The sequence below is a fragment of the Mercurialis annua genome, linkage group LG8 (genome assembly GCF_937616625.2).
Source record: "Mercurialis annua linkage group LG8, ddMerAnnu1.2, whole genome shotgun sequence".
In the NCBI taxonomy this organism is placed as follows: Eukaryota; Viridiplantae; Streptophyta; class Magnoliopsida; order Malpighiales; family Euphorbiaceae; genus Mercurialis; species Mercurialis annua.
The window spans coordinates 36,208,921-36,231,170 of record NC_065577.1 but is presented as its reverse complement, the minus strand read 5'-3'; the positions used below and the strand labels follow the sequence as shown (position 1 = coordinate 36,231,170).

At 32.9% G+C, this 22,250-nt stretch overlaps 4 protein-coding genes across 6 annotated transcripts; 3 read left to right on the top strand and 1 right to left on the bottom strand.

Moving 5' to 3' along the window:
• The first annotated feature begins 1,492 nt into the window (after positions 1–1,492).
• LOC126659633 (uncharacterized) lies at positions 1,493–5,967 on the top strand. Its single transcript, XM_050352947.2, has 6 exons — positions 1,493–1,870; positions 2,879–2,987; positions 4,112–4,242; positions 4,334–4,399; positions 4,573–4,719; positions 5,496–5,967. The coding sequence occupies exons 1-6, from the start codon at positions 1,571–1,573 to the stop codon at positions 5,613–5,615; spliced, it is 873 nt and encodes a 290-aa protein (XP_050208904.1). The 5' UTR covers positions 1,493–1,570; the 3' UTR covers positions 5,616–5,967.
• A 1,615-nt stretch (positions 5,968–7,582) lies between these two features.
• Positions 7,583–9,959, top strand: LOC126661363 (uncharacterized). The gene is made up of 4 exons (XM_050355195.2): positions 7,583–7,693; positions 8,394–8,542; positions 8,688–8,981; positions 9,151–9,959. Exons 2-4 carry the CDS (start codon positions 8,408–8,410, stop codon positions 9,775–9,777), a joined length of 1,056 nt encoding a protein of 351 aa, XP_050211152.1. The 5' UTR covers positions 7,583–7,693; positions 8,394–8,407; the 3' UTR covers positions 9,778–9,959.
• A 1,174-nt stretch (positions 9,960–11,133) lies between these two features.
• LOC126659548 (photosystem II repair protein PSB27-H1, chloroplastic) lies at positions 11,134–11,815 on the bottom strand. Its single transcript, XM_050352844.2, has one exon. It carries the CDS (start codon positions 11,752–11,754, stop codon positions 11,224–11,226), a length of 531 nt encoding a protein of 176 aa, XP_050208801.1. The 5' UTR covers positions 11,755–11,815; the 3' UTR covers positions 11,134–11,223.
• Positions 11,816–15,864: 4,049 nt separating this feature from the next.
• Positions 15,865–21,898, top strand: LOC126660013 (RNA pseudouridine synthase 5). 3 transcript variants are annotated; one of them, XM_050353342.2, is made up of 14 exons: positions 15,869–16,079; positions 16,163–16,220; positions 16,314–16,341; positions 16,424–16,470; positions 17,009–17,099; positions 17,324–17,489; positions 17,916–18,003; positions 19,100–19,175; positions 19,393–19,468; positions 19,676–19,743; positions 19,845–19,914; positions 20,730–20,808; positions 21,197–21,290; positions 21,656–21,898. In XM_050353342.2, the coding sequence occupies exons 1-14, from the start codon at positions 15,944–15,946 to the stop codon at positions 21,731–21,733; spliced, it is 1,155 nt and encodes a 384-aa protein (XP_050209299.1). In that variant the 5' UTR covers positions 15,869–15,943; the 3' UTR covers positions 21,734–21,898. The 3 variants fall into 3 exon arrangements, 2 of the variants coding, with proteins under 2 accessions (XP_050209299.1, XP_050209300.1); XR_007635186.2 differs by lacking the exon at positions 21,656–21,898 and having other exon boundaries at positions 15,865–16,079; positions 19,845–20,100; positions 21,197–21,258; XM_050353343.2 differs by lacking the exons at positions 16,314–16,341; positions 16,424–16,470.
• Positions 21,899–22,250: the final 352 nt, after the last annotated feature.

Sequence of the window (22,250 nt, the reverse complement as noted above, 5' to 3'; positions counted from 1 at the left end):
TTTTATATTGTAGTGGGGGCCACTTTTTAGTATAGAACCATTTACTATTACTAATTTCGCATTATGTGCTATGCACGTGGCTCGTAACGTAACTCGTCAATAAACATATTAATAAATTTAGTATAATTATACAATTTTTTTATTTATAATTAATATTAAATTACTTAAGAATTTTTGTAAAAGTAAATATAATATTCGGTTATAGTTTTTTTTTCATACTAAATTTATTCTTCTTTTGGTTTTATAATAACCATAATTAAATAATTAACTTAATTTTATTAATTTCTATTTTTAAAAATAATAAGATAGAAATTTAAATAATAATATATTGATCAAATACAGTATTTTAAATTTGTAGTTCAATCAAACTAAAAGATAGGTATTCCTACTAATTTGCAGACAATTTAGTTATTTTTTACATACTAAAAACTAAATTGAAGATAATTTAGCTACTTATTCTAATTAGGACTTTAATTACAATAGTGATTAATTAAATAACTAATTAGTTAATGACTATAAAACCTTTATTTAGTAGTAAACTGAAAAGAATTATTCAGTAAATGTGTCTGTCCCTCCCATCCGAGCTTTTATATATAGTATAGATATAGATGAAACGGTTCTATACTAGAAAGTATTACACTTTCTCCCACTATGGGAGAAAGTGTAATGATGGGTGTAATAGAGGGCTATTACACCTTCTATTACACCCATTGTGGATGCTCTTAGTTGAGTGAAGCGTGTGAGACAGGGACCTTAGATGAAGCAATTTGAGAAAAAAGTAGTTTAATTGCACCTATTTAGAATATAAGGGCCAATTTTCTCTTGTGACCTAATGTTAGGGGTGTTATTTCCCCCTTTTCCATTAAACAAGGGTTTTTACTAAAAACCGCCCCTAATTATTAGGTACCATCTATTTTTTTATCTTTTTGCCCTTTTTTTATAGAGACGTTTTTATTTGACATCTTCCTAGAGGGAGAGATGTCCTCAGTTTACATCACCCCTTCTAGGGAGACGTTTTTGGAAGATGTTCCCCCTATGGGGAGATGTCAAATGAAAACGTTCCTATAATTTTTTTTTTTAAAAAAAATATTTATCGGTTTTTTTGACATATAAATAAAAAATATTTTTGACAATTAAACGGAATTTAGAAATTAAACGAAAAAATTTAGAAATTAAATGAAAGATATTTTTGAAATTAAACAATTTTGTTTTTAAAATTAAACGATTTTTTTCTGAAATTAAATGAAAAGCACTTTTCAAATTGAATAAAATTAATTTAAAATAGATTTTTAAAATTAAATAAAATTAAACGAGATTTTTGGTTATCTGTTCTTCGTGTTTAGATGTGAGTTGGGGGAATTTGAATATGAGTTTTAGAATTAAAAAAAAAAAGGCAAAAAGGTAATGTTTGGGAGCGGTGTGCAGTAAAAAGGGGCGGTGTTTAGTAATCCTGTTAAACAAACAGAAAGTAGAATTTTACTGCTAAACACCTCTATTTTTTCCCTTTATAAAACACAACCATAATTCCATTTTTTAATATTACAATTAAAAAACTTCCCTCTCTCCCGCCATGGACGACGCTATTTCCAACACCAACACTAATCGTAACACCAACATCAACAAAAACGGCAACGGCAACGGCGGCGGAAACGGAAATGGCGGTGTTACTATTGGCGGAGCAGTAGAAACAACAAGATCAGAACGAGCAGTGTGGTTAATGAAATGCCCTGCTTTAGTCTCCAATTCTTTAAAGAAACATTATAACCCGTCATCGTCAGCGGATGATAATGATCTTCCTCGTCCCGTTGTGGCTAAAGTGGTTCTCTCCATTGACCCGCTTAACTCGGGCGATGATAACTCGTCTCGTCAGGTTTGATATTGAATTGATTATTTATTTGTAATGTAACTCGCATGCATGTGGTTGATTTGTTTGTAGTGTGGGTTTCTTGTGTGTAGAGGATTCTAGGGTTTGTTTTGATTCTTTTTTATGTTATCTGCATTGTTTGATTTCTTGGGTTTTATTTAAAGATGAATGGAGTGTTGTAATAATGGATTCTTTTTTTATCATGGGGTTGTTGTTTTTATATGCATGTTCTTGATTTTTTTATCGGAAATTTTATGAATCTTTGTATCAATAGCTTAAATATTTGCTGGCAAAGGTTTGGTCTAGTGGTCTGAGCTTCGGTCATCTGGATGCCATGGTTGCGTGTTCAAGCCCGTTTATGCCCTTTCTTAACAAATGAAGTGGTTGAGACCGTCGGCTATTATAGCTCGGATTTGCCAAGTATGTGGGCTTGCGGGCGGACCATATCCCGGGATTTGATAGTGATCCTGGGCTTTGGCTCGGGGAGTGAGTCCTCGTTACCAAAAAATAATTTAGAGATTTATTATAATGGAATGTTTTTTACTTGGGTTTAATAAGGCAGTACATTTTTTAATCAAAATTTAGATTTGGGTCTACTAAGACTTGTGGAGTGTCATAATGGTAACAGGTAAGACTTGTGGAGTGTCATAATGGTAACAGGTCTTTTTTGTACTGTTTATGATGTTGCTTATTGTGTATGATTCTGCACTATTTTCATACCAAGGAAATGCATATGTTTGTTGTTGGGTTATACTAAAGTGATCATGTTCCGTAAAAAAATTGCCGTGCACATGTAGATGCAAAACTCTATAATTCGGTCTTGAAAGATAATAAGAGTTGACGATGTTCTGATTACTAGTGTTCTCATTATCACATGGATATGAATCAGTGACGAGTGATTTTAATTATGAAGGAATAAGTTAAACTATCATCTCTAAAGTTAGATTATGAGGAATTACTCCTGTAATGAAATTTGTTTTCCTCCATTTTACAAGTCATATTTATGCTATGCAGTTCACTATGATATTGGCTGACAATGAATCTGGAAATGCACCCAAGTCTTACTCTATGGATATGTCTGAAGACTTCATCCCAATGTCTGTGTTTTCTGAGTCAACTCAAGGTTATTATGCATTTTCTCTATGTATAATGCTTGGCATTTTTTTCCTTAAATTCAATGTCTCATGTAAGATTAAGCATTTTTATGCAATGCTGACATAGTATCTGATGCTTTCTATTTTTCTTCTGTATGTCTTTTTTTGTATGTTTTAGTGTTTTCATAGCTAGTTAAGATTTTTTTGTCAAAGATGGTAATCAACTCTTTAGAGTCTCAATTGTTAGTTGTTAGTTACGGAGGCGTGGTTCGAACCCACAACCTCTCAATGCACTTAGAGGTGCCTTAGCCCTTCAAGCTAGGCGCACATTGGCATAGCTTTTTTTTCTTTTATCGAAACATTGGCATGGCTAGTTAAGATCGGATCGGATCTTATTGTGGTAACTTTTCCATTTGACTAAAAGTGAAATGAAGCAGTTCAGATTCGGGAAACATTGACCACTAAACAAACAACCAACTTCAAGCAAAGTAAGACCTGATATCTTCAAGTTTTAAAAAAAAAATTAGGACGAGTTGTTCTATGAGATATTGACTTATGAACTAAAAGCCAAAATGTTAAACAGGAGTTTGCTATGTTAAACTTAAACAATGTCATCTGGTATGGCCTCTCACTATGTGGCAAGCATGATTATAAAGAGTTAGCTGCTGGAGGTTTTTTTGAACTTAAAACAGAGTAAAGCAGTAGAAATAGTTTACTGAAATTTCTTTCTGTGCTTGTGAATCCCATAAATTGTGAATATGAAGTGTTTTTTTTTCTGTTTGTATCATTTTTTCTTATTTCATGCTTTATTCTTAAAACTTGACCATCTATGTTTCATATATACACCATAGGAACTGAATATTGTGTTCTGAATTCTCGAGATTTGATTATTGTGAATTTGGACCTCACCCATTGTAAAAGGTTAACTGTTGTGTATTTGATGTCTTTGTATTGTTTGGCATAGTCCGTTTGAGTTTACTTGTAATTGATTTAGCTGTCTCGTGTGCACTTCTATCTATTGGGAAAAGCTTTTATTTAAAACTACTGAAATTTCAAAGACCGTTTCCTAAATTTTCACCAACTCAGTTGTTGCATTCAGTAGATATGGAACTGGGAATCCTAACTATATTAAGTAAATTACTTTGTCTTGCAGGAAAGGTTTCAGTAGAGGGAAAAATACTTCATAAGTTTGACATGAGGCCCCATAAGGAAAACCTTGAGAATTATGCAAAAATGTGCCGTGAAAGAACAAAGAAGTACATGACTAAGAGTAGACAAATACAGGTTCATCTTTTTACTAAACCTCTTAATGTTTCTAATTCTATACTTTATGGACAATGTAATCTCCTTAATTTTTTCTTGATCGTCATTTCAGGTCATCGACAATGACAATGGTAGTCATATGAGGCCCATGCCATTGATGATTGCTTCTGGATCCAATGTACTAATGAGTGACTTTTTTCACACATAATTTTCATAAATGAAATTGCATAGTTGCACATCGCTTTTCCTGGAGAAGATTATATGTTTTTCCATATCATGATAGGCTGTTAGTATACCTGCCATATTAATCATCAATCAATACTATGAAAGGAGCTGATGTTTTTGCCATAGGATAAGAAGAAGACGCCAACCAAGCCTACAGATGTGAAAAGAACAAGAAGGGACCGTGGTGATATGGAAGCAATAATGTTTAAGCTCTTTGAAAGGCAATCAAATTGGACTCTGAGACAACTGATCCAAGAGACGGACCAACCTGAAGTATGTATTTTATATACCATTTGGTCTGCATATTTTTTTCTTACTTTTTTTAATTTAAAAATGTTACTGTACTTTTCTTCTTGTTTACTAGACCTAATTTTGAAGTCTTGCGATTCTACTGATAGTACTAGAAGACTATTTTCACATACAGATAACATATGGTTTAACCATTACGTTGTGGTTATTTCACATTCCTGGGTGTGGTGCACATTTTTTTGTTCCTCTGCCTTTATAATTCTCTTGGAGATAATGTGCTTTTGCCTAATGATGCATCTTATTTATCTACTGATGCTAATTTTATCTATATTGGAGTTTCTTCTTTGTCACCCTTTCCAGTCATCTGTCTTGATGTATAGCCCTCGTCATTTCTTTAACTGTCCAAATATCACGTAATTTGGCTTCGGCATTTTGTTCAATTATCTGCCATAGGATTAAAATGTATGTCATTCCCGGTTCCTGAAGTTCTTTCATCTAGTCTCATTGAAAGAGTTATCTTTTCAACCAGGCCATGTTGCATTTTAATTTCTTTCACGAATTGATGCTTTACGGTGAACATAAGCAACAAATTATATTCAAGTATTGCAGTGTAACTTTAGCTGTTTTCGGCATTACGGTAAAAAAAAATTTCCCAAGGGACCAGAAGTTATTGGTTTAATCCAGCCCCAAGTTTGTTTCCTAATTGAATGTAATTTTCAGCCTTCACCTACAGTCCGTAGCTGGTGACTCTATATCTTGCGGATGAACTTATCCACATTTTTGCTGATGTTTTTCTGCAGCAATTTTTGAAAGATATCCTTAAAGAACTTTGTGTCTACAACAACAAGGGAACTAATCAAGGATCTTATGAGCTGAAGCCAGAATACAAGAGGTCAGGCGAGGAACCGGGTCCTAGTTAACTTTTAGAGCGTATCGATAACTAAACATTGCAGTACAGGAACTCGTCTCAATAATGCTCACTGTTCTCCTCATGCATTTTCCTCGAGCTACCTCAGTGATTGCTTTTTGTTTTTCCTAACCTCTAACTCTTAGAGCAGCAAGTGGTGCCGGTTTTATCTACTTTGGTGATGCGTTCAATTTTTTTTACGCGTTATTGTTCAGGCAGGTCGCTAGCTTTGTTTAATCATAGGATTGTTGTCTAGCATGATACAGTTATTGAATCTGTATGTAAATAATAGATGATTCTGTTTGCACTTTGTATTTGCATTTTCTCTATGTTCATCTAAATGCAGATCAAAATAATTTTTCTTACTTTTAGTTGAGATTTGCTAGCTTATCATAGAAAATCAAAATGTATGCATATATCCTAGGTAGCACGGAAACGGGAAACGGAAACGATACGAAACGGACACGGGGAAACGAAAAAATTTCAAAATGAAGGACACGAAACGTGGGGGAAACGTGTAAATAACAAAAATGTAGGGATATATTTATAAAAATATTATTTAAATATTTATAATAATTAACAAAATAATTCATTTTAATATACTAAATATTTAAATTTTTATAAATATATAAAAAATATAATATATAATTCAACACAAATAAGTATATTTGATGTATTGTGGGCAATGCGAATGTAAAATTTATGGGTAACTAATTAGATTTTTTTATTTGTGGGTAATAATTTTAAATTTTTTTATCAATTTTAATTTTTATTATTTACAGAAACGGCCCGAAACGTTTCGTACGGGTGTCCAAGAGTTTCCTGTTTCCGAAACGTTTCTGAAACGGGAAACGCAATTTTATCGAAGTTTCCGTGCTTCTTAGCATATATCTTGCCATTTAAGGAAGATAATACAGCATTTTAATTTTCTATTTCTTTTGTTTATCATCTTAAGAGGGAGGTTTAAACTATGCACCCAACTAATATAGAAGTTTAATCGATTGATTATCAAATTATTATCTATGAGCACATGTCTAATTAAAATATATAGCCGGATTTCTGAATTTGAAGTTTGCAATATATTCAAATTTGGATGGTAAATAGAAAATAACTTCATGTAAAATACATATACAATTATTTTTAAAAGAATTTAGTCAATGAATTGTTTACATTTATGAATTTATATTCGAATTTCTTAAAAAACATATATTAAATTAGTTTCATTTATATAAATTGCATTATAAATATATTATCAATTTCCAAATAATTCAGTTTGAAAAGTAAAAATTTCAAAATCGGATAAAATTTATAATATATTGAATTATTCTTTTAATTTAATTATTTTCAAATAATTCTTTTAATAATTTAAAACACAAGGAAAAGAAAAAAAAAGTGGTTTGGTCAATTAATTAGAATATGCCAAAACAGAAGCTTCCAATTTTTTATTTTTTATTTTTTTGCCAAAGAAAGCTTCCAATTATTTCAATGTAATAACCAGCGTTTTCAAAAACCGTAACCACAACTTCCGGTTCAACTGTTCCAACCGTCAACCAAAGGCCAATCCAGTTTAATTTTAGTTAAAAAAATAGTAAATGTGGTTCAACCTGATTGAATCGAAACGGAATCATTCAACCAGTTGAACCTTAGAAATTAAATTTTTTTATCATAACACTCATATATGAGATTTATTCATATTTTTAATATACAAAATGAAATATGGTTGCATAAATGGTTCAGCCGGAAATTAAGTGAACTGAACCATTTGAGCCATGAACCGATAACCGGTCTTGGTTCAGCTTTAAAAACACAGGTATGAACGGAATAAAAGTAGAAAATTAAACACATTTACCATACTTGACCTAACCCAACCCAACCCAATGATACAACCATCATTGACTTTTCTTACCTAACGGCGTGTGTTCAGCACGGCGTCGTTTACTCCTTCTCCTGCTCTCTATCCTTTATTGAATGAATAAACAAAGAATTCTCTTCATTGTCTTTGTTTTCTTCTTCATATTCTCACCTAACTCAATTTTTGTTCCTAATTTGATTTCTCTCCATTTTTTCCAAAATTCAATTCCTCAATCTAAGGTATGTGCTTCCCACGTTCTTGGGCTCCTTTCAATTTTGCAAAATTTTCAATTATTCTAACGTTTTGATCTTGTTTTTGTGTTTGTTCTATGTTTTAATTGCTTGATTTTAGATCCTTGTTTTGAATTTTTATGTACTATGATCTTAATTTTGTCCATATAGATGATTTCTTTGGTTAACTGCTAAAAAGGAAAAAAATAATTGAAAATTTTGATTTTGTTGATTTTTGGAGTTCTTATGATTTGTGAATCTTTGTGTTGATTTAGGTTTAAGAATTTAATTTGGGGTTTAGGGTATAATTGTAATTAAGAAAAAAAATAGGAAAGTTGATTTCCTAATCAAAAACATAGCCTAATCCTTTTTGAATACGGTAAATTTGATTTGTATTAATATAATTAAACAATTTGATTAAATTTTGGTCAATTATTTATTGATTGAATCAAATTTGCTGTACGGTTCATCGTGTTCGTTTCTGTTTTCGATTCCGTGCTGATTGCTAATTTACTGGAATTTTTGAACTTTAGATTCATTTTAGTTTTGCTCCATAGAGGTAAGAATTGTTCTTTTTTTCTACCCTAATTGCTAATCTTTATCTTTGTTCTTGCTGTTATTTACATTTTCAACAACTTTCTTTAGAGTGTTGGATTCCCATCTGCGGGTTTGCGTGTTAGGCTCCTAATGTTACGAGTTCATTGTGCAGGCTTTCCGTTAGAGATGGACTTTTTATTCAGAGGCATGAATGAAGATCCCGCACCTTCTCAAGATGACATATTTAGGTGTCCATTTTTGAGAAACATTAATGAGCCCACTAATTTTTCATTTTCCTCAGCTATGCCTATCCCAATGCCGGTTAGATTTTTTTTTTTTTTAACTTAGTTGTGATTAAGTGTATGATGTTCCCATTTCATTCTCATTTTATTTTAGTCTCGTTTTTTCATGTTTCACTAGCATTATGATTTTGCTTCTGACATTTCTCTATAACCGTTTTTGCCAGGTTCGTGCTGGAAAAGGGCCAATTTTTGAAGATGGTCCTAATTTTGATATGGCGTTCAGGTTATTCCATGGGCATGATGGAGTAGTCCCACTTTCTGAAAGAACAATCTCAATTTCTCAGAAAGAAAGGTGCCAACTCTCAGTTGCTGAATTCAATCCTTTAGCAGCAAGGGCCGCTACCATTAGTCTTTCATCTTTTGGACCCGGAGGACCCTTCAGCTTTGACTCGTTTAATAACAAGTGGAAGAATGGAAAGGATAAATCTAAACCATCTAAGAAAGACTCATCTTCAAAGGTAAATTGTTTTTATTTTATTTTATTTCCAAAACACATTATAGGATGTCTCGGACCGAGAAGCATTGAAAAGTTTGAGATGCATCATATTTTAAAATTGTCACTAGAGAGTAAAACCTTGTGTTATTTCTGAACTGCTCTCCTGACTGCTCCTTGTAATGATTTTTCAGGGAGGACAGTCTAATCATGAGGCCCTGGGTAACGAATGGTTGCAAAGCGGAAACTGCCCTATAGCAAAGTCATATCGCGCAGTTAGTGGTGTCCTGCCACTTGTCGCAAAAGTTTTTCAGCCCCCACCAGGTATGAAATATAAGTGCCCACCGGCAATTGTTGCAGCCCGAGCAGCTATAGCACGAACTGCTTTTGCGAAGAATCTTAGGCCTCAAGCTTTACCCACCAAAGTACTTGTAATCGGAATACTGGGTATGGCTGCAAATGTTCCTTTAGGAATATGGAGGGAACATACTGAAAAATTTTCAGCATCTTGGTTTGCAGCTGTCCACGCTGCTGTTCCATTTATCGGTATGTTAAGGAAATCTGTGCTGATGCCCAAGTCAGCCATGGCATTCACCATCGCAGCATCGATACTGGGACAAGTTATTGGGTCTAGAGCAGAGAGATACCGTCTGAAAGCAGTAGCTGCAAAGAAAACCTCGCTCAAGGAAACATCTGTAAATGGTTCAACTCAGTTTCAAGGTGTTACTGTTAAGAGTGGACATCGTGGTAATCTGGTTGACTATCCAGTTTCCTCCCTTCAGGTTGCTGGGAATTCTTCGTCAGCAGATGTATTCTGCTGATTCCTTGTACTGTATGTATCATTACATCGTGTTAATGAATTGTAATTCTTTGTTTGCGGCGCGTGTATTTTAATTACTTGTTTCAAATGATTGTTGTCTACTATATATGTTGTAAGAACTTGATTATTGCAATTGATGGAATAAAAGAGATCAAGAGAAAAATATTGATCTGTTTGAATGCATATTTCTTTTTCTTCCTTTTTACTGATGGAATTCATGTAGCTTGAAAACGAAAAATGCTGAAACATGAAATGCAGATATGAAAATCGATAAAATGATATTTTTTGTTATTTTGCAAAAATTGACTGTAAATACAACTTGAAGTTAGTAGTGTTTCGGAAAATGAAAATGAAATGCCGGAAATAAAATGAAATGCCGAATCGTAGGATTCGAGAAGTTTAATTGCTACATAGCAAAGAAAACTAATTAGTACACAGCATACAGTGGAACAACAATGTTAAGAATTTTCAACAAATCATATACAGTTTGTTGATTTTGGTTGAAACATGATAATGGTCAGAATTGGCATGCTGTGTATTTTATTTCCTTATAAAATGGAGGACTGAGTCCACTATATACAGTTAACCATGGCATGTTCTTTGATTGCCCAATGGGAAATATTATATATATTTTTGTAATTGGCAGTTTAGCAGATTTTATTATATGTTTGAATGATTCATCATTGCCTATATTCATTTAAAAATTGGGTGTGGCAGAAACATGAGGAGTTCAATTAAACTACTACTACTACTACTCTTTTCCAAAAAAGATTCTTCATTTTTTCATTAGGTGTTGTAAATTGATTGTCCATTTTATAGTTTCGAAGCAATTTTTTTTTTATTTAAATTCAACTTGAAATCCAATGATGTTACTTAATCTAATATTTTCATACTACCATTTTTTCTTAAGTATATGATTAAAATAAATAATATAAACTCCATCAATTATATGTCAACATATCATATGATATATAAAAAATTAAGAGTTGTATTAAATAATATGATTTAAACTATTATTCTCTATAATGTTAATTATATATGGTTATTTTCAAGAAAATAAATAAGGGTAAACAAAATTAAAAAAATAAAATAAATAAAATGTTAATTACATATGGTTATTTAAACTATTATTCCCTAATAGGATTCTTTTTAGGGCTATGCATACCAAGATTACTCTGCCTGCCAGAGTTGGCGTAAACAAAGGCTAGCTGAAATAAATGTTAGAAATATTTAATGATAATCTAATCAAAGCATGATGTAATGCTACTAATTTAGCATACTCATTTAGATGAATCTAATTATATATATATATATATATATATATATATATATATATATATATATATATATATATATATATGAGAAATTGATTGCCTCATACTTAAGCCTCAAGAAATAAAGTTCACATATTGTCAATTAAAAAAAAGTAACACAAATGATAAATTATCTATCTGCCTCTCAACAAAGCCTTCTCAGCACTGTCCATCTCTTCAAGAATCCTGGCCTTCCTCTTAGCAGGAATGGAAGCAGTAGGTCCGAAGCTTATATAATGCCCCGAAACAGCATTGAGCGCGGAATACATGTCGCGAAACGAAGCTCGCCCCAGCAGAGCTTTCTCTTTTCTATACTTAGCCACCCAATAATTCGAAGTCTCTCGTAGCTCCGCAACCGCGCTCGCTACATTCGGATCGCTCTTCTCCATCTTAATCGTGTTCCGCACCTTATTTATTACTTCTGACGTCTCCTTCACATACTCCTCATCTTCTGCAGCAAATGCTGCTGGAACCGCTGGGGCTATCCATGCTGGAATTAGGATACTACTGGCCAACGACAGAAAGTTGCGGCGGAGAGGCTGCGGCTGCTGCTGTGGTTGTGGCTGTGGTAGAGAGGTGCTGGCGGCGGCGATGAAGGTCTTGGATCGGGCGGCGGAGAGGGGAGCGGGTTTGGAGGTAGGGGTTATGAGTGTTGGCGATGCCATAGATTTTGTTAGGATAGCAAGAAAAGAAAAGTGTGTTTTCTACAATAACAAGTTTTTGAGTTTGTGCCATGTAGGCTTATCACCTTATCTTATTTTTCTTGGATATGTGGATGAGACTATAACCAAAACCCAATCATAACTAATTTTCATAATATATTGTTGTTCATTAAACTAAAATACAACCTTAGTCCATCTTTAAAAATAAATCATGTACTATCTGATTTAATGTATATATAAGTTTTTTCAATTGACCAATTTACCGATGATTTGATCCATCATTTAAAATTTAAATTATTTATAGGAGTATTTATCTCATACAATGTGGCATATCATATTTACAACAAGTCAATAAATATTTATGATATAATTTTTTTAATTATTAAAAGTTTCACATAACTACATATTATTGGTTTCTTGCAGGAATGACATGATGCAAAGGTTGCGTTGTATAAATTTCCTACTTATAAAATACAAGGCATTGGATAATCAGTAAAATTGGATTTATATTAAATTAATTTTTAATGGTTTTATCTTTAAATTAATTAAATGGTCAAATTTTTTTATCTGAGTCAGAGTCGAAACACAAAAAATCCAAAAAAAAGGGTACAATTGATTTTTCTTCTACGTCAGGGTGCTATTGAGGATTTTTTTTAAGGTGGATGGTTTTTAAATAATTTTTAATCATTATTTTTATATTTTATTATTTAATTTTTCGCATGACTAACGCATTAATTTGTTGGATTGAGATTCTCTCAAGTTCATTTTGAACTTGAGGGGGGTCATGTTCACAATTTACACCGTTCGTTACAAAATGAACGGTGTAGATCAAAAAAGCACAATTTTAATTAAATTAATCTACATCGTTCATTTTATAATGAACGGTGTAAATTGTGAACATGACCCCCTCAAGTTCATTTAAATTTGAGAGAATCCCAATCCTATTTGTTACAGGAATGTCATGCTGCAATGGTAATGTTGTATAATTTTTCAGTAAATAGACCTTTTTTTTTGTCAAAGATAGAATTACACTAGGTTAGGTGTTAGTTGTCAGTGTTAAATTTTTAAAAAATATAATTTTTCAGCCCACTGGCTGGCAGAGGGGTAGGTCGAACCCACGCCCTCATGCAAATGCACAGTGAACTGTGGCCAACCGAGCCAACAGTCACTTGCTTAAATAGACCTTTTGAACTTGTTGGAATATTAATTTTAAGACTTATTTAGAGGAAACACGGTCTTAGCACAAAATAATAAGAGAATTACGGCCTTAAGTTTTAAAATTGATATTTGTCATTTCATCTTCAATTATTCTATCTCTAACCTTTCTAATTTTACTTTTTATACTTTTAAAATTAGAAAAATACGATTGTAATCGCTAAGAGATTTAACGAGATTCTCGGCTATCTTTTTTCCATTCAAATTATGGTTTTTTTTCTTTCAAACTTCATATTTCAGTATGTTTTCAGAGTTTGAATCCATTCACAGTTTGTTGTTGGTGGTGTATTGGAGTCATCGGAATCGGAATTGGAAATTGTGGCGGTTGTTGTAGACGATGCGGCGGTTGTTGTTGATGATTATGAAGCAAAGATAGTAAAAATTTTCCATGGATCATAGATGATGCGGCGGCGTGGATCATCGAGGAGCAGTGACGGCGTGGATCATCATCGCCATCGACCAAAATCAGTTGCTGCTCGGCGGCGTGGATCATCGAGGAGCAGCGGCGGCATGGATCATCATCGCCATCGACCAAAATCAGTTGCTGCTCTCTTCTATTTTCCAATCAGTCGCTGCTCTGCAATGGAGGTGAAGTTGGCGCGTTGTTGTTATGGAGGCGGAGATGGCGCTATGTTATTGAACGAAGTAAGTTCGACGGAGGTAAAAAGGCGGAAGAGGAAGAGCTTATGGTGTGATGGTGGTGGCTTTGTTTACCGCTGCAGCTGTTAGTGAGCCACAAATTCAAATTGTTTGGTGATGAAGGAAGTTTTTGATTTGTAATTATTATGATCAGGTTTTTTGTTGGTTAACCAATGGTTAACTAATGGTTAACCAATAACAAGATGAAGAAATGCTAATGAGAATAGAAATGCTTATGAGAATAGAACGTTAATGTGTGTTTATGAGAATAAAAATGCTTATGATAATGTTTGTTGATTACTGGTGATTTAATCTCTCTCGATCCCTTTCAATTTTTTCTCGCTCTTTGATTTTGTTAATTAACATGGAAATTGATTTGCAGTGACTATGGTGGAAATTGATTTGCAACTGCTGGTTCGATTTTTTAGTACGCACAGCCTGCACTCTTGGTGTTTGAAGAAATGCTTATGAGAATAAAATGGTTTATGTATGTAATGTTTTAGGTGTTGGTTAACTAATGGTTAATATTGAGTAAACCGTTGGTTAACTTGTAATAATTATGGACAGATGAAGATTGATATAAACATTGACAGCGACGAGGAGCTTGAACCAAAATCAAAATTGAAGACTGGTAGATTGAAGAAAAACTTTGAATAGATTGTAATATAGTTGTTACTTTAGATGTTCCTGATCTATTTGTTTGTGTTTCAAACACACTTGGGTAGTTTGTGGAACACATTTGGGTACAGTTGGTACACTCCAGTTTTTGGTGTTGCAATCATTTTTTTTTTTGTGAACGACGGTGGTGATGTGGTGGTGGTTCGATTTTTTGGTGTTGCACAGCCTGTATTTTTGGTGTTTGAAAACATGCTTATGAGAATAGCTATTGATGTCTGTAATATATTGGATATTGGTTAACCATTGGTTAATATTAAGTAAACTGTTGGTTAACTTGTAATACATTTTATTTTGTATATATCATTAATAAAATCGTTAGTAAACTGTTGCTGAATTTTCTTTTGTTGCTAGTTAACCATTATACTATAAATTGCAATATATTGTGTGACTTCATATTGCAACATATTTTGATTTTGTTAGCTATATGTCTTTAGCATAGAATGAGAACTTCAATTAGTTAAATTGTGTTAATTAATTCACAATATTTTTAGCACACAATTGGTTATTGTTTAATATAATGAAGTGGTGATGAATTTTATTGGTCAGCTTTTGGTTAACTTTTAAAACCAAATGAACTGGTCTAATTTAATATATAGTTGGTTATCGTTTGGTTGACCATTGGATAACTAATTAATAGACTATAAATTTATCAGCGTTTTACTCACAATTCACTAATAGAATACTAAAAGTAAAATTAATAATTCTTTTTACACGATTATAGTTTACCAACAACTTACTTATAATTTATCAATGATATATTTAAAATAAAATTTATTACAAGTTAACCAACTGTTTACCAAAGATTAACCATTAGTTAACCAACACCTGAAACAATACATCTCTCATGAGCATTTATTCAAACACTTAAAGTGCAACATCAAAATCAGACCACCCCGACAACCACTATCATCCACAACCAGCAAATTAGACAACTTCTTCAAATTACAAAGAAATTAAATAAGAAAATAAGAGGAACATTAAAGCAGAACAACCGCCGTCTCCACTGATGGTGTCATTGCTAATGGTGGGAAGAACGGCGACGTTTTCACTTCCGAGGAGCGACAGCGAGCTGATAAAATGACATCGCTGCTGGCGTTGATGATACAAAGACGAGATGGAGAAGAGGACATTGTTGAAAAGAAGGACGACCTTCATCACGAAACTCAAACTCACCACCGCGGCCTCCACCATCGCGACCTCCACGTCCGCGCTGAATCTTCTGATCAATTCGATTTTTTCTTTGTTGTCTGATACAATTCCATTTATTATTTCTGATTTTGATTTTGAATTTTAAAAATTGAGAGCAATTTAAGGAGTGTGTGGATCATGAGCTGATTCTTTTCCTTATTTTTATGATTAACATATTCTTACAATTTAGAAAGTATATTTTTGCAATAAATAAAAAGAGAATCGTAATTATCAATTTGGAAACTTAGCTTCGTATCTTTGGGATTATTTATGCTAATAGTGGGTAGTTATCAATTTTTCTCTAATTTTAATATAGAAAATATATTTCATTGAAATACTTAAACGACACCGTTTGCCTGGTTCGAATTAGTTAACCGTTAACACCGTAACATACCGGTTAAGAGTTTTACGTCCAGTTAAAGAAGAAGAAACTTCAAAACTCCCAAGAAACGACACCGTTAGCTAACTCATAATGTCCGACGCATTAGAGCCGACAACAACAGCGACAGTAGTATCGCCGGAACCGCCGTTCCGATCATTCGGCGTCACTTGGCCTGAATTCAATGACGGTTTATACTACAACGACGCCGTCTCTTCGTCCGACTCTGGTCTCTCCTCTATCCTACTGGAAAAAGCTTTCTAATTTACAATTTATTTACAATATTCTCAATCTAATCGATGAAATTTACAGAATTGACACTGATAAAATTCTACTCGAGCAAGTATAAGAATTCAGCTCCATTACATGGGTAAAAAGTTTAAAAACATCCTCAATTTGTGTTTATGTTTTTCTTTTAAGTTTATTATGAATTTGTTAATTCTTACTTTTAAATTATGAACAGTTGGTTACAGAGAATTCAAAATGGACAGGTTTTATTACTAATTTTTATCTCAATTTTTAGTCAAAAATTGAGTTTTTCATAATGTAATGTATGTTTTCACATCGTTGCAGATTAGAATTGATGGTAACGTTGTTAAAGAACCTAATACAATTCTCAGGTTCTCTTTTTTTCTTATGTGTTTTTCATAATTATATGGACATGTCGAAATCCGTAATCGAATTGCAATTTCATGTAAAAGACGTAATAGGATTGCAATTTCGTATAAAGATTTTGAATTTATTTGTAATTAATCCGCGAAAAGAAACAGTGTGTTTCATTGGTGGATGCTGAGTTGTTTTGCCATCACCGAAGTTTGGAACGGTGGTCGAATTGCAGACAAAAAATTGATAGTGAATGAAATTATTAACTTTAAAAGGACGTGAAAAAATTGCAATTTCATGTAAAGATCGTGAATTTATTTGCAGTTAACTCGAATATATTGTAAAAGTATGCTTTCAAATAAGGAATCTCATTCATCAAAAAAAAAAATAAGGAATCTCATTCATAAAAAAAAAAAGGAATCTCGAGTGGCATGTAAATTTAGCAACATACTCAAGATTAGGACTTTTCTGTGAAATAGCTATAACGGATATGCTTATCTTGTTGTTTCTATGCTCGTGTTTACTTTATTAATTTGGTGAAGTTTTGTCATTTAGGGATGGTTCGGAACTTGTATATCATAGGCTTCCTTGGAGAGAGCCTGATGCACCTTACACGATACAAATTTTATATGAAGATGATGATATGGTACATTGTTAATTTTTTATGTAATTTTTATTCTTGAGGCATAGCGCATTTGTAATTTTTTATGTATTTTTTATTCTTGAGGCATAACGCATATGTCTAGACGGCATTGATATTATCAGCATAGTTCATTTAGTATCTGTCATCATCTTTCACCAAGCATGTAGAGCCTTGGATCGGATAAGTATCTATTAACTAATTGATGTGGAATAATGTTACATAAACAGATTGCTTTAAACAAACCTTCCGGTCTGCAAGTTTTGCCTGGGGGGCTTTTCCAGCAACGAACTGTATTAACACAACTTCAGTGGCTGTCAAGGAAACAAAACTCTTCCCTAGCAAGCCAAGAATCTCATCCTGTTCCAGTTCATCGCCTAGGAAGGGGCACATCCGGTCAGTTAACGTTAGAGAGAGCCAGTACTGAAAATATATATCGAACTGGATTTTCTTTAGAAGCTGTTGCCTTTTGAAACGTTTATCGTGCATGAGATGATTGATATTTTTTCTGTGAGCTGTTCGATCAATCTAGTATTACAAGGAATCATGTGGATGATGATTTTCCACATAATCAATAAAATGCATTATGCACAAACAGTAAGTACTAAGTACCTAAAATGGGGAGTGGCAGTAGTCATTAGAGAGAGCTCTTTGTCAATAGTCAGTTAGGTTGCTTTTCTACCCTGGATGTCATGGATTTATGCCGTAAAAATTAAAATTCTATGGTATTTTAGCAATGCTATGCTCATCGTGTCCTTTTATGAGCTTGCAATTTAATAAATTTATTCTATTTTTTTATCGTTATATCATTTTGGATTCTAGGTATATTGCTTTGTGCAAAATCAAAACATGCCAAGACTCAACTAGCTTCATATTTTGCCGATGGAACATCTCTTATTGGACACGCCAGGTTGGTGGATAATGTAATCCTAATTGCTTCTATCATTCTTTTGCTAATCCGTAAGTTAAATCTAATATGAGCACGTTCTTATATTCCATAATGTTGTTTGTTCCAAATGATGCCTATTACTTCTCTCACCATAAATGAATCATCTTTTCTGGTTTAATAGCTATACAGTACCAGAGAATAGGAAAGAATGGCATGGCGTATTGAAACTTGATGGAGGATTTCTAGTTTACATGCAATTCATTCTTAATTACTTAATAAGCATTGATAATATTTTGCATGAAACTGTATTCAGATGTTCATATTAATAAGCGAACCCAATTACGGACCTCTCGTTATTATTCTTTATTGCTTTTGGCCGAAGCCCCTGCTATACTTCCTTTAGCCGTGCCCTTACCTCAAACAGCAATTTCTTTAATTTAGCAGTATTACGGAGGAGAATATGAAGATGAAAAAGGAAAATCTGGAGAGAATTGCATCAGATGAAACATCTTTCAGTGAATAAGCAAAAATGAATGATGTAACCGGTGCTAAGATAAACAAAAGGAGAAAGCATCTTTAGGTGATGTGAAATTCTGAAAGTTGATTCAGTTGGAGGCACTTCCTTTTCTTCACATTGCTGTTCCAAATTATTGAATCACATTTAGAACGTGTACAAAAATTAGGAACAAAGGCCTTCAGTAAATTTAATGAATTCATTATTAGTTTTATGTAATATCATAATTTGTAAGAATACCAGATGTCTATCTCCGTCACCTGATCACTGCTGCTAGCCCAACTAGAATTTCTTTTAGGCTATGCATAGGAAGATTACTCTGTCTGCCCGAGCTGGCGTAGAAAAGGTTCATTTAAAATAAAAGGAATCGCAGTCTGATACTGTTTAGAGTTTAGCAACAGCATCCAATGGAAATGTTAGTTCAGTAGAGGAAACTATGGATATGGGTAATTGAAGGGAGACTGCTTAAACAGTGTGTTGTATTTATAATTAGCCGCATTCTGTATTCGTACGGGCTGTGTTAAAATACTGCTCATTACTAGTTTTTTCATTTTGAATTAAACTAACTCTTCGCGTGAAACCAATGGTTGCCTCACATGCCAGCACTAAGTCTGGCAAGAAGAGGAAAATTTCAAAGATATATCGAGCACTAGTCAATGGGATACTCCAACAGGATAAGGTCTCTTTCATCTCATACTGCTCTTCTTTTACTCAATATTTTCTTTCATCTATTATTCTTTGTTCTTCATTGGATTTATCGACTTTTTTCTGTCAATTGTATACATTATGCTTTTATTACACTCATAATTTGGGGTACTGTCTGCTTTTTTGCTCTTTTTCCTTAATTAACTTGACGGTCTTTAGTCTGCCCAAATAATTTTAAACTTTTTATTTAGGTTATCATCCAGCAGCCAATTGGAGCAGTGCGATATCCTGGAGTAGCCAAAGGGCTGTATGTTGCTTCACCTTCAGGTTTTTGAACTGCTGTGTGTTTTTTATGTTATCATTTTCTGTTTTCTCCTTTTGAAGTATTTGGTTATGACCATTAAATGAACATGATATTTGTTTCCTTAAGCTCGAGGATTTAGGAGTTACCATTTTTATTGGGGTGATTGTCGTTTCATGAATTGCTCACATGTACTATAACTAAATAAAATTGATCTGCTGCTTTTTGTTTAGGTAAGCCAGCATTAAGCAAAGTTGAAGTGCTTGAGAGAGATGTGCAGAGAGGCTGCACATTGGTTCAGGTATCTATGTTTACAAGCACACATTAGTACAAATCTTCAGTGTAATAAATCTCGGAAAAATTTTACGTCATAAAAACATAATTTGCTAATGTGTTAAACAGGTTGAAATTGATTCAGGACGGCCACATCAAATACGGATTCATCTTTCATTCATTGGGCATCCTTTGATAGGTAAACCTCATCTATCATCATTTATAGAGCCTTGAGTAAAAAAAGAAAAAAACTAAATAATGTCTGATGCGGTAATTATCCTTTTCAGTTCATACCTTTTATCTAATGTTCTGTTTGATATTTCTGTTGCATTCATTTGTGAGAGCCGGAGTAATTTAAGGCTCAGCGCCAAATATAAACAATCTAGTAAGTGTGAGATGAAAATCTTAGTTCATTTGACTTGATCTATTTTTCTTTGATACTTTATTTATATTCCCTATTTGAAACTGAGCAAATACCAAACTAGGCCGTTCTTCCGAACTAGAAGGCCAAAATTTATTCTGATTTGGATAAAATAGTTAAAAGGGCTGGTTTGGATGTGAATAAGTAGAATATCTAGTTTGGTTTCTACCATTGATTAACTAAACTGACCAAATAATCAAATATCAGAACGGCATCATTTTGATATATATTTATATCACACACACACACACAAGTTACGATATATAATTTTGTTTCTAAATTTGTATGAACAGAGTCGACCTAAACTGAATAAAATTATAAATTTTAGTTAACCGAACGAAAAATTTATATAATTTGGTGCGGTTTAATTTTAGATTTTACTGAGCTGAACCACACCGAACCGTGCACCCTATCAATATTTTGCATAAAGCATGCTATGCCAAACTGCCAGTCACTTTAGAAAATGCTTTAAATATGAGTTGTCAATGTCTAGTTTAATTCTGTATTTAATGTTTTTGGCTGTGTGAAATTGTTTTGGAATGCAAATTTAACCTCCTGTTGAATATGTTTATAGTAATTTTTTTTTTAAACAGGCGATCCCCTTTATGTGGTTGGTGGGCAACCTAAGTGCTTTGATACTGAACTTGCAAATGAAAGTCTTGCCCAAGATGGGTATGCAGATATTCACATTATTTTACATGATCTCTCCTTTTTAGCAAAACGTATATTTGGATTCCTGCATTATCACACTTGTTTTAATTGGGTCCTTCCACTTCTATTTGTAAAGATAGAGTCCTTACACTTCTAATTTTGTAGACATTAGGTTTCTCCATCGCGGAAATGAATTGCGTACACTCCACATGCCGTTAATGCTTGAGATAAAAATATTATTCCTTTTTTACATTAATCTTTTTTGAATTGGTCGTTTTCGGGACTTGATGTATACAAATTGTAGTGGAGGGAGCCAAGTCAAAACGTGCGATAGTTGATGGATTCAAATATGCAATTTGCCTTTCTTTTTCTTAGTGTCCTTTTTGTTTTTGTGTTGAACTTGATGTAGAGGGTATCAGAAACCAACAAAACCAGTTCCTGGAGATTGTGGCTATTATTTGCATGCCCATCACTTATTCCTTTTACACTTGACCACAAATGAGGTACCTTCTGATATTCTCATTGTGGTGCAATATGAATATGTGAATTTACTTGAAAATAACTCAATTTAATAGGCCTGAGCACCAAAATTCAAACCGAAAATCTCGAGCTAGACTATACGATACGGTTTTGGATTTCACAGGTTATCCATTTTTGTAACTGTACTGAACAGTGTCAATCCGTTTTTAACCGAAAACCAGTTTTATTTAATTTTTATACGGTTTTAGATAATACAAATTGTATTATATAAATTAAAAAAAAAATTCAAACCATTTATATTTATAAATTTTATTTTTTTTTATGAAATAAGGTTGTTTAAATTGTATGCAAATGCTGCTTTCGTCTTTCATAATAAATTTTTCTTCAGGCTATGAAAATCACAGCGCCACTCCCATCTATCCTACAAACCGAAGCAGAGGCCAAACAAACGAATATGAAACTGTAACCACTTTTCTGTATTGAATCAAATTTTTTCAAACTGAGTTATGGTTCGTCGAATTAAACGTTAGTGTTAGAGCATTTCCAATGTTAAAATGGAATGCTAATGCTGTAATTTATTACTGAATTTTAAAATTCAACTTCAATACAGTGCTCAATTTAGTATTTGTTATGTTATGTGCCAAATTTAAGCATATGTTAAATTTTAACATTCAATAACAGTTATTTATTAATTATAGTTTTAATACTATTAATTTTTTTATATATTAATTCTTTTAATATATTCTTTTCTCTTTTTCATTTTAACTTTTGTGCTTTCATTTTCTTTTACAATTTTGATCGATTAATTTTTTTAATAATATAATCTATCGAATCTATTAATAATTTTTTTAAAGAGTTCATTATTATAATAAAGGCAAAAGGCTTAGTTTAGCATTTGAGGTCAGAGCGAAAGAATTAATAAGACCCTAAGGTCAAAGGTTGCTCACTTTGCCCCCTAACGTTGTCCAAATTGGCTCAGATCA

What these genes read in the sequence shown, in the direction of transcription:
- LOC126659633 (XM_050352947.2), top strand. Translation starts at nt 1,571, where the DNA reads ATGGACGACGCTATTTCCAACACCAACACTAATCGTAACACCAACATC. An exon ending in GTTTTCTGAGTCAACTCAAG is followed by an intron (nt 2,988 to 4,111) that starts GTTATTATGCAT and finishes TTTGTCTTGCAG; the next exon opens with GAAAGGTTTCAGTAGAGGGA. An exon ending in TGATTGCTTCTGGATCCAAT is followed by an intron (nt 4,400 to 4,572) that starts GTACTAATGAGT and finishes TTTTTGCCATAG; the next exon opens with GATAAGAAGAAGACGCCAAC.
- LOC126661363 (XM_050355195.2), top strand. Translation starts at nt 8,408, where the DNA reads ATGGACTTTTTATTCAGAGGCATGAATGAAGATCCCGCACCTTCTCAA. An exon ending in CTATGCCTATCCCAATGCCG is followed by an intron (nt 8,543 to 8,687) that starts GTTAGATTTTTT and finishes CGTTTTTGCCAG; the next exon opens with GTTCGTGCTGGAAAAGGGCC. An exon ending in AGAAAGACTCATCTTCAAAG is followed by an intron (nt 8,982 to 9,150) that starts GTAAATTGTTTT and finishes ATGATTTTTCAG; the next exon opens with GGAGGACAGTCTAATCATGA.
- LOC126659548 (XM_050352844.2), bottom strand. Translation starts at nt 11,754, where the DNA reads ATGGCATCGCCAACACTCATAACCCCTACCTCCAAACCCGCTCCCCTC.
- LOC126660013 (XM_050353342.2), top strand. Translation starts at nt 15,944, where the DNA reads ATGTCCGACGCATTAGAGCCGACAACAACAGCGACAGTAGTATCGCCG. An exon ending in GTATGTTGCTTCACCTTCAG is followed by an intron (nt 19,469 to 19,675) that starts GTTTTTGAACTG and finishes CTTTTTGTTTAG; the next exon opens with GTAAGCCAGCATTAAGCAAA. An exon ending in GAGGCTGCACATTGGTTCAG is followed by an intron (nt 19,744 to 19,844) that starts GTATCTATGTTT and finishes TGTGTTAAACAG; the next exon opens with GTTGAAATTGATTCAGGACG.